This window comes from Hylaeus volcanicus, chromosome 6 (assembly GCF_026283585.1).
Source record: "Hylaeus volcanicus isolate JK05 chromosome 6, UHH_iyHylVolc1.0_haploid, whole genome shotgun sequence".
Taxonomy (NCBI): domain Eukaryota; kingdom Metazoa; phylum Arthropoda; class Insecta; order Hymenoptera; family Colletidae; genus Hylaeus; species Hylaeus volcanicus.
In genome coordinates, this window is record NC_071981.1 from 1965863 (window position 1) to 1977628 (window position 11766).

General features: G+C 42.8%; 1 protein-coding gene across 4 annotated transcripts in view; it reads left to right on the plus strand.

Annotated features, from left to right (window-relative positions):
• The window catches only part of LOC128877935 (venom dipeptidyl peptidase 4), a 242597-nt gene that overhangs the window by 132158 nt on the left and 98673 nt on the right, over positions 1–11766 (plus strand). For all 4 annotated transcript variants that reach the window (XM_054125620.1, XM_054125622.1, XM_054125619.1 and 1 more), the window contains one exon: positions 9779–9978. In XM_054125620.1, coding sequence (XP_053981595.1) covers positions 9779–9978 — 200 coding nt within the window. The remainder of the gene's footprint in view (positions 1–9778; positions 9979–11766) is intronic.

Below are 11766 nucleotides of genomic sequence, written 5' to 3' on the forward strand. Positions count from 1 at the left end.
AATTCGACCATGAATTCCTTCCTTTACCATCCGTAAAAAAAATAGGTGGAAATGGAGCTTTTGTCACCCCCAATTTTTCAATAGGTGGAAATGTAGCTTAAGTCTCCCTGAATTTTTCAATCAACCAACTCATTATACAACCATTACACCTAACGTAAACCTAAAGCTTCCAGTATAATACGACCTTGAATTTCTTCCCTGAACTAGCCTTGATATTCCATCGATCCCAGAATTTCCTTCCCTAATAGAATATAATGGTGATTACGATGTCCTTGGAAACTATGGCCAGTACGCGGTCGCGAATTCCTGCAAGTCGAGGAAAATTTACGCGTTGCTTTACATAACGTTCCCCAGGGGAGAGACCCGGGTAAAAAATAAAGGACGAAACAACCAATATTGTTCGAAGAGTTCGAAAATACTTTCCTTTGAGGGTGAGGGGGAGGCTTCGTCACTCTTTACAAGAGTATTTTAAACTTCAGCCCTTCAACTCGAAGTTATACGACGGCCGTAGATGAAAGCCGTCTTTCAAACTCGGAGAGAGTACCGCGCTAGCAGGGAAACGCCGGCGCCGCGCCGCGCGGGAACGCGTGATGTTACCTGAGTTATTCTTTAATGACTTCCGGAGAATATTTAAATTTGTCACGGCGCCGTGAACACGAGAGACTTCAATTATTTGAGCGCGCGCAGTCTCTAAATACAGTCCTCCCCTAACTACGTAATCATAACTTTGGGCTCTTCGGCGTGACACAGTTTCTGTACATAGCCCGCGCTGACTTTTTGGTCGCAACTCCCGGCTAACTGCAGCCATCATTACGTCCAGGGTTGCTCCAGACGCGGCCCGAACCCCTGGAATTATTATTTCACCGCTGATATGCAATCCTGTTCGATATTATTCATATTAATCCACTTTCGGACACGTTTAATTAATTCCTTTTATCCACATGTTCATTAGGTTTTGTACTCCATTTCAGATGCAAAAAATAATGAACGAATGTAATTTGAGGTGAAAAGTATCTCTTTTTGCGAACGAGTATTATTTATACTAATTCACGTTCTGAAAAGCACCCTATTTCTCACCCCAAGTCGCTGACACATTGCTGATTTTACACAATTTTACAATTTTACACAAAATGGACTTCGTGTTACTATATCGTAATTGAATATGAAATTAAAATAATCTAAATAAGCTCCAATAAACTCTATTGATATTTTACATTCATATCTCTTACATAACTATACAATTTTTTTATATCGCCCCGGGTTTCATAAATGCAAGTGCAAACACGAGTTAACCGGTCAGCATTTCGTATCAACCCCTGGTGGCTCCCCTTAAAAAGCTCCCTTCGTATGAAAAAGCTCCTAAGAACATCGAGAAGACAGAGAACGATCCCGTTCGTGGTTCCGCGAGATTCTTTATCACACATTCCTGCGGGCGCAACAAACGATCTCAATTAGCGATCGAGAACAAAGAAGAGAGGGACCCGTCTTCGTTGCTTTGACGTCGGAGCGCAATTGCAGCGAAATTGCTTGGGAACAAAAGTGGTCGGTATTACAGGGTAGAAAAGAATGTCAAGCTCCAGAATTATCGAGTTGTAATTGCGAGGGCAGCTCTCGGCACGTCGCTGGTTTAGGAATGGTGTCAGCTCATTTGTGGCGGACCTTTCGCGACGTATCAGCCCGTTTCGCGATTCTTTGTGTGCTTTGTTGTAATTACAGCTCATGCTGCGCCCGTGATCAACGTGCAGTATGTATCTAATCAGGGCCTAATGTACAGTGGCGTTGCAACTGCTCAAGACCTGGTGCACGCCTAATTGCTGGCCGAAGCAGGCCACATTGTCTGTTTTATCGATAGTGTGGTCTGTTTTAACGAGGGAATGCTCTGTATTTGAATCATTCATTGCACGAATCGATTAATTCCATTAAACAAAAAGTTGAGAAACGCGATCCAAATGGCCTTCTGGAATATTTGTTATTCAATGGTCAAATTGTGTCGTTTAATGCTGTTGATCTTTATTATACAGGAAAATTATTATAAATATGTGGCGCCTACGTCTACGCCTTATGTTTACTTTTTTTTAAGTGGCTCCTCTGAACAAATGAATCGTGGTGCGTGAATGTTTAGATTACTGGTTTGAATGTCGAGCGAATGTTTATATGATTAGGTGGGACATTCCTTAGTGTGTTTGTTCAAGCGATACGTGAGAACGAAAACAAAAATGTCTGTGACGCTTGAGCGAACGAATGGTTAATTCCTAGGTTAGTTCCGTGAGAGAATTCGTGGAAAGCAGTCACGCGAGCTACGCGAGTGTCTCTAGTAAAAGTTAAATTATGTATAAGTCGCATCTTAATTCTACACCCGATGACCGCCACAAATATAAAAAGGTGACTATACCAAGCTATGCTTCGACACTTAACACTTTATCTACCGAGCTATTTAGAAACAGTCTTTAATTCCAATTATAGAATAATTGGATTTAATTTTTTTAATTCTAACTACATATGTTTAATTCTAACTTTAATTCTAATATGCCAATCTAGGCTGACAATAATTCCTCCATACTATCACTGAGTACATTGAAAGCCAAGTCTGTTTCCAAACACCAACAACACAGTAAATAAATTCAAACAACTAAATACTGCAATTAAAAAGCCTATAAATAGCCTCCCGGTAAAGAAAGCGTCAAGATTTTTCAAAAATTCAAGTTAACCGATTCGTGCAGCGAATTTATCATTTATCAATATCCCGTTATTCCGTCGACGAACCCGAGTTGTTTCCAGCACGTCGATAGAATGAGAATCGGGTTTATTCAAATGAAAATCTTCTCGGTGCATCGTCCAACGTTGTCACGTATTATATGGGAACGTAAACGTTCAAAAATAGTTCTCAAGTGGTTTATGAGTGCGTTAACTGTTTGAAAGTTCGCTTCGCGCGCAACGCGGGGCAACATAAACAAACAATGTTGAAAGTTTCCGGCAACCAAGTACACGGGAGTGGCGAAATTACCTGATAAGTTAAGAACAAAAACTCGCTGGCTAGGGCAACGCGCATGAATGACTCCGACAACGTGACTGGCACGACGAATGAAGTGGCGCGCAAAGAGCCGTGGAACTCCGCGATGACGGGGCTGGAGGGGGCAGAGGGGGTGGTAAAATGTTACCATTTCTGCTCGTGATATTTTTCTTGGAGACGCGCGGACTGTTAACAGCGCGGGGAATTTTCGGGAGCGCGTCGAAAATGAAATTCGCCGCAGATATGAATCCCGGGTTTCAATTTGCCAATCAAAATAGCGCGGTGTTTCGCCCTCGAAACGTTCGATGGAAATTAGGAAATGGGACGGGGAATGGATTCGTTGATTAAATCTGGGATCCTTTACTTAATTAAATCATTCCACGTGGTGCGAAATGCGAACGTTTTATAATTAATAATAACGCTTGGAGACCTTTCATGGCAGTCGTAGGTGGAATTAATTTTCCTTCTCGGATTAAATTTCGCTCCCTTAAATTTCGCTTCGCATCTGACACTTACCAATAACAGAGGAATACATATCTATTAACTCCACTGCTTCTTTTTAAATTTCTTGACATCGTCGATATGTTTAGGCACGCCATATTTCATTTTCACCAATCTGATCTGACCAGTGAAAAAGAGGATTGCCGAAGGCTCCGAAACGCCCGGCGAATAAAACGATGCTGTCTTCCGATAAGGGAACTGGGAAAGACACTGCTTGGCTCGGAATTCCCGCGACGGGAAGCGATTTTCGCTTTTAAACCGAGACTAAACTCTCCTACAGATCCATTTTTTATGCGGAGATAACAGTATTAATACTAGCGAAGATTTTAATCCCAAAGTGCCCCTCCCGGTACAGAATCTCGTATATCTAACCGCTGCGGCGTTACTCCGCAGCCAGTAGAGCGTTTTACAGCCAGGTATTCCCCGTCGCCAGCGGCGGAATTCGAAAATGAAAAAAAAAGGAAGGAAACGCTCCGATTCGATCGTGCGGAATAAAAATTGATAGAATTCCATGCGTGCGCAAAGAGTATCGGTCGTAATCAAATTCGTTTAAACGACTTGATCCGAGGTCGGAACGGGAAGGCTTGATTGAACAAACACAGCGGCCAGAAACGGACGAATTCTTTTCCGTCGCGACGATTCCGATGGAATTTTTCGGGACGTAGTTCGAAAAAAATAAAACCGTCCAAGCGTCCCAATCCCAACGGATCTGACGAGCAACAAACGACTCGATCCGCCCCCGTTAATCGCGAATGACAAATTATCGCTGCGGTTCGACGCTGCAGGGGCAATGTAGTTTCATTGATTCAATTTGGAGCTACGTTACTTTGTCATCCCACTGGAACCTTCCGGGCTCGCCATTGGCTCAAAATCTTCGATAAAAGTTGCATAGAAGCCCGTGGATTACTCTATTTGGCCAATCGATATGGCTCACAGTAGTAAGCTGGGAATCGGGGATGTTTGACAAGTGTCGCGTTGTTATTTCCGACTTGATATAAACACAGCTTATCGAGAATCGTTCTAAAGGATGATGAGTGCAATTTCACGTGAGGCAGTCTTAATCCTGCGACACTTATCGATGAATAGCTCTAAATTACGTAGGCTTGTAATCCGCTTAAAATTGATTTAGTTAACCTAGAACCAATATGAAAACATAATTATTATTTCGTGGTTGTAGGCCTCAATATAAACACACCTCATCGAGAATCTTTTTGAAGGAAGATAAATGCAATTACATTTCACGTTCTTCCATCGATAAGTGTCGCGAGGTATTCTTAATCCTGCGACACTTATCGATGAATAGCTCCAAATTACGTAGGCTTGTATCACCTTAAAATTTATTTAGTTCGCGTAGAACCACCAAGAGAACATAATTATTATTTCATAGCTGTAGGCCTCAATATAAACGCAGTTCATGCAATTGCATTTCACGTTCTTCCATCGATAAGTGTCGCGAGGTCTTAACCCTGCGACACTTATCGATGAATAGATCAAAATTACGCAGGCTTGTCATCCCCTTAAAATTTATTTAGTTAGAGAATCCTTTTGAAGAAACATGAGTGCAACTACATTTCACGTTCTTCCGTCGTGAGGCAGTTTTAATCCTGCGACACTTATCGATAAATAATTCTAAATTATGTAGACTTGTAATCACCTTAAAATTTATTTAGTTCGCGTAGAACTACCAAGAGAACATAATTATTATTTCATAGTTGTAGGCCTCAATATAAACGCAGTTCATGCAACTGCATTTCACGTTCTTCCATCGATAAGTGTCGCGAGGTATTCTTAACCCTGCGACACTTATCGATGAATAGCTCCAAATTACGTAGGCTTGTAATCCGCTTAAAATTTATTTAGTGAGCGTAGAACCACCAGGAAAACATAATTATTATTTCATAGAGGTATCCTTCTGCCATGCTCCGTGGTCTCCGAGTAAAGCTCCTCTGGCGAGGTGAAAATTTTGTCCCACGGTACGTCAGGTATTCCGCGAGTTAGTCGATTGAGACAACGTAGTTAATGGAGGGGTGGATTAAAGAAATTTCGGCGCATAATGCTTAAACGATACCCTGTTGTCATGAACGAGTTTCTGTTAAACAGAAATTAGGCGGAGCTGCCTCTACGCGTTGGGAATATTTTGATTGAATTTCACGGGTTTACTCGGAGCATTTGCTGCTCCTGGTTTATTTTGCATTTGTGTTTCATTTCGAGGCTTCCCGGATTAACTCAGATTGCCTTGCGCGAAACAGTCGAAACATTTTGGTTGCTGGAAGGTAAATGCAATTGACTGGCATCTCGAAAACTCGCCAGGAATATAAACCCCAGACTGATTTCAAACTTTGTGAAATCTGATATACATCGTATATTATTAGGTGGACTGAAATGTAACGTCGTTTTTGCAATTCTAAATACTTGTTTAAAGTACTCATCAGCTCGTTGATTTTTATCGCATTTTTATGGCATTGAAAATTTGAACACTAGATGGCATGTTGATGAACACTAGAATGTTGATAACGAGGGCGATTACGTAATTGATTGAAAATAGAAATTTATTAAAAATTTGTTTGAATTTAATGTAGAAGAAACGATATTACTTCCTGGTCTACCTAATATATTTTAAGACTATAACATACCATTATGAAATCTATCAGAAACAAAGTTGGACCGATAAAGAATTCTGTAAAAATATTACGTCGCGTCTCGAAATGAAAAGTGTTGCTCGGTAAATTTAATCCCGCTTCAATTGTAACGCGTGAGACTTAAAATGCACGAAAGTCTGCACCTCCGGTCGTGAAATTTAACACTCATGCGTGCAGTTCGACGTTCCGCCATTTAATCTGATATCTAGGCACGCAATTTTCCACCGACCGGTGTAATGTTCAACCTACATATTTAATTCGATCTAAATAGTAAACTCCAAACGTCGAACGCATCTTTTATTCGCGCCGTTGATTCGGTTTAGTGGCTTCCCAGATTTTCGTAATCATTGTTCGTATCGGACGCGTATCATTTTATCAATTACGGGATATAAATCGCGCCGCTTTGGTGGCCCCTTCGCAGGTGGAATCGAGGATCGATACAGGCGATCCAGCCAGTCGAACGTGTATCCGTGCACTTTGTAGCGAAACGGACGGGTCTCGACCATAAACCCGGTTTGTACGCTACACGAATACCCGCGTCTTTATTTATGGGTTTTCACGAAGAAGTTCCCTTTGAGTGGAGGAGCTGGCCGGAGGAGCTCTGGCATCACGACAGCCGGAGTCGCGGAACTTTCCATCGATTTCCCCGCTCTGCGTGGCTGGCATGGTACATTTTATAAATTCTATAAAATCCCTCGGTCGCGCGATATTCGCCGCTCCTTTTATCCCTCCGACGTTTCCTCTTCTCGTGATCCCCCGCCTTCTTCGCGGAGACTTATTCCTTTTCTGTTGATACAGGTTAAGGCTCGTTACGTGAAATTCCGGTCCAGACGGTACACCGAGATCGTTAGAAAATTATTTTTCTCCTCTCGTACTACGTGACCATCCGCTCGCTCGATCGACGATCGTTATCGAGCCGGACCGCTTCGCCATTACTTCGCGGATTCTGATCCGAGACCGGCCACATAGAATAATGCCTCGACAAACTGCGCGATTACTTTTGCTATGAAACGGCGACGGTTGCTTTTATGGTACTTGGGCTCTGGCGAGAGATCAGGGACTAATATTAGAAGTGGAAAGTAATTCTGTGCGGCTGATGCAAATTTACCATTCGTTTGTAAATATGACAAGAGTATTGTTAGAATAAATTTGGTATATATGTAGATTATTGTAGATGCATTGCACAGCGATCATTAGGTTGAGATTTAACCTCTTCACACCCTTGGCCACATATGTGGACATTTAGTTTTTTTATAATTATAATTGCTGTCAATAATAAAAACAAAAATTTTGAAGTTACAGTCAGTCCCATTTGTACCCTGGATTGGAGAAATTTGCCTAAATTAAATGACAGGTTTGATCTGTCAAAATAAATGTTTCATTATAAATATGTATATGAATAACACTTCTAATGAAAAATTTATTCAGAAACATTAAACCTCTAATTTAATTTAGGTAAATTTTTCCAATAGACATTGAAGGTACGAATACTTGTGAGACTGACTCCATGTATTATTAAATCTACTGTAATGGAAGTATTAGGTTGTCCCATAAGTTTCTTTCGTTTTATTAATAATTAATTCATACACAATATTTTATGTTCTATGTTACATTACAGAATTGTGTACAATTCATTCCGCTCCATTATTGTTACAGTATCAATGTCTAAGAAATTAGATTGTCTATTTATATAAACACTGCCACAGAAAATAATTGAATGCAACTCACGAAAGAAACTTTCAGGACAACCTAATACTTTGGCGTACTTAAACTAGACTCATGAATGTATAAGTGCACAGAATTACTTTCTACTCCAAATAAGACACCACTACTACCCCAGCATCTTTCCTAACTCTGACAACTTGATACTGCTGCAAACCTAATTTTCCAACCACCAATAGTCTGCTAACACCCAACAAGTCAACCCACTCCATTTACATACGCACGGCTACGGCTGTAACGTAGCTTTGATTCACAAATCGCGACGGCGCAAGACTTAGGGTAAAAATATTCCAGCATTACCTCGAGGTTATCTCCCCTAGACGTTAGGAAGAAAATCAAGCTCCTTAAGTTCTCTGCCTCCTCTCGTAAATTCCTTAAGCCGCCATTTAGTTTCTAGGGAATTTAACGGCGCTACATGCGTATATCTGCTTGGCATGCGGATTCAATTCTAAAAGGGAAATAATGTAACGCACACGCTGTTCTTTATTACTTAGCTTTTCAGCCGTGCCAACTGGATACACTTTCAGCCCGGCACTTTTAAAAGCCATTAGCGTATCCCGACGATACCTTCGCGCGTCTCATAAATATAAAAGGATCTCGATCGATTCAATTGCCACCGAGGAAAAACGGGTACAAAAATTACTCGTCCGTTTCATCCGTTTCAACGCTCCGGATCATTATCCTCGACAGCGGACACGCGCCAGGAATGTTCCATTTTCGGCGGCGAAGAGAAGTTATTTATTCCCGTCTCTGGTAATCCTTCGATCGCGCTCAAAGTCTGGAACGGACCGGCTGAATTTTCCATATTCAAAGTTCGTGAAGAGCCGCGCGAGGTAAAAATCCTCGAGAGCTGAAGCGGATCCCCTAACAACATCTCGTAAAACGGTCTTGCGTCGTAAAACGGAATTGAATCCATCTACATTTTTTTTCTCGAAATGCGTGTACCAACTAACAAAAGCACCCCCCGCGGACGTCTCTCGTTCAATTAGCAATCAAAGCCGCGGAGATGCAGAAGAGCTCGACCGCGAGTGGGCGGAGCCCATCCACGGTTATCGATTCCACGGATCGAGATAAATATTAATCAAGCGCCCAGCCAAGAGATCGGAAAGAAGAAATTCCCTCTGTGGGGATCGTTTCCGGTAACGCGGCAATCTCGACGGACATAGTGCTTTGGTTTACGTCCGAGCTGCTTTTACTGCTCCTAAAATAAGGATCCTCAGGAACCCGGCGAAAGCATATATGCATTCGTGGTAATCGCGGCATCGAGAGCACGCTTGCGGCCGGGGTTTACCCGCGTTCGGCTTTGTTCGTATCGCGGCACCGGCAGTTCCATCGAGCAATTCTGATAGAATGGATCGAATAGCTGCTTGTTACTGCACGTACCAGTGCCCTCGTCCATTTATATCGTGGCGTTTTATCGGCGAAGGTTACAGAATTCCGAACGATACCGACAAACGTTTCTTCCTTTTTCTCTTCTCTCTGCTTTATACACCCCTTACTGCGCCGAGACTCGTTTTACTAATATTGCTCGGCGAAGGCGCCTGGCGAACCGTAACCTAGCCAAATCGAATCTAAATTTACCTCTGGTCAAACCGAATCCAACCGTGTCACACACTTTTCTAAGTCGAACTATTAGGTTCTCCCAAAAGTTTCTTCCTAAGTTCCTTCCTGAAGTTTCTAAGCAATTAGGTTCTTTATTTATATAAACACTGCTACACAAAACAACTGACTGCAAGTCACGAAAGAAACTTTCGGAACAACCTAATATGATTAAACTTTGTTCAGCAGATTCGAGCAGGTTCGACTGAACCAAAGGTTTATCACCGTCTATTTAATTTAACGTTTGCGTATCCGCGGTGTATACTGTCGGAACGAGGCTAAAAATATTTAAACCTGTTTTTTCCAGCGCGGAAACGTCGCTGACGACGAACGACTCCATTTCCCTGCAGCTGGCGACCTGGGCGCCACATGGCAACGCGTTGGTCTACGTCTACCAGAACAACATTTATTACAGACCGGAAGCGGAGAAGGCTGTCGACTATCAAATCACGGACACCGGGGTGTTCGGGACCATTTATAATGGAGTGCCAGACTGGGTGTACGAAGGTAATCTTCTTTGCTGAAAATTGTCTCAGAATCCATTTTATTATTCATGAGTCACTCTATGACCGCCTAATCGCCTTAGCTGACACTTCGTGTAACATATTTAACGGAACGTGTAAATTTTGGTGAAGAAGTCATTCGCGATTGATGCGCGATTCTAGGAAATCGGTATTATGCGGTTCTTACAGTAATTCTGCGTCACGCAAATATTTATTCAATTACATAGGTACCATTTTCTCCCTTTTCATCTTTTAAGGGATGTACACACGTTATTTCTTTTCAATCATTCCGATATATCTATATACATCTACCAAATATACATCTACTAAAAATCGGCATGGAATTTCCAGAGAAACTAATAGACTATGGAATCGCTAGGGATCTAATGGCAAAGAAGGCCATCTTCGAAAAGCACGAGTCGATAGCAATTTGAAACTAAACATACAAAGACTCTTAAAGTATCGATAAGGCGATCTAGTAAGAGGATCGCCTGGCTCCCTGACTTTTCCTCCTTTAACAATGCGACAGGTCGCAAGATCCAGAAGGCAGGAAAACTCTAACTTTTCCTCCCCCGATGGAGCTCAGAAAAGCGATCCTCTAATTGTTTCCAAGCTTCCTCCAACCCCGCGCGATTCGTCTCTTACGTCAGCGAGCGACACAACTCCGGTACTAGCGTATTACACTACGCGGTTTCAGTAATAACAGCGGGAGCGCTGTCTACCAGTTCTTCTGGAATAAACAAGCATCACACGGTTGAATTCACGTAGTTCGAAGCGGAAGCGGCGTTATCGCGACGAACTAGTTGTGCACGCTCGCTATGAAGCGCATACTTCAAAATAAACTGGACCACGTGTAACAACGGGTTCGGGAAGGGAGGGAGATGGGGGTAGCTGTTCGAACGAGTCGAATGAAAGGGCGTGGGCGCGGTTTCCGAACCGCGAGCTAGCAGTTTCGCGCGCAACGAGCGTTCAATTTGCCGCGTAATTATTTTTAACGGGGCCGCGGATCCTCGAAATTTTTAATTGGCCGTCCTGCCGGTTCGCTTTTCCCCCCGTCTTCCCTGTTTTCGCCACGAGTCAAACGCGATTACGGTTATTAAGGTAAACATATTCGACCCCTCTTATTTTTTTACGCCGAAACCGGACGAAAAGCGACCGTCGAACCTAATCCTCCCGCGTTATAATTAACGAGAGGGCAATTTACGCCGGTGTTCCGTCACTGTGTTTACCGTTTTCGAATTCAGCGTCAAAAGTGGAAGGATTCCGTCCCGTGTCCCCGGACCTCGGTCCCAAATTGCTCGAATTAATTACCACTGCAGGCGGTTCATTTAGTAGGACAGTCTTTAGTTAGGAAGCTATTACAGGCTTCCGCAGACCGGCATTTCATCGCAGATCTGTCGGCTGACAACTCTTGTGGTAATTAGGTTCCACTGTCCCCGCGATTCATTTAGGTATCGGTTAACACACGTTGACGCTATCGGGCAGGCGTCAGGGAGATCTGGGATTGAATCAGCTGGAGTCAATAGCCGGCGCATAACGCATCGGTTGTAGACGCATTTCAGCCTCGGCTACGTTTAATCGGATACGTGTCAGCTGCGAACAACTTATGGTGATCAAGTGTTGGCAGACTATAGCTCATTCGTGGGTTGATGGGTTGTTGGTGATGTAAGGGAGATTGAATCAGAGTCGATAGGCAGTTAGAAGATTCTAGACGGAGACGACAGGAAGGTTGAGACCAATCGGTTCTGCTCGAGGATTGATTCATTAGTTGGTGAGAATATTCAGGATTCAG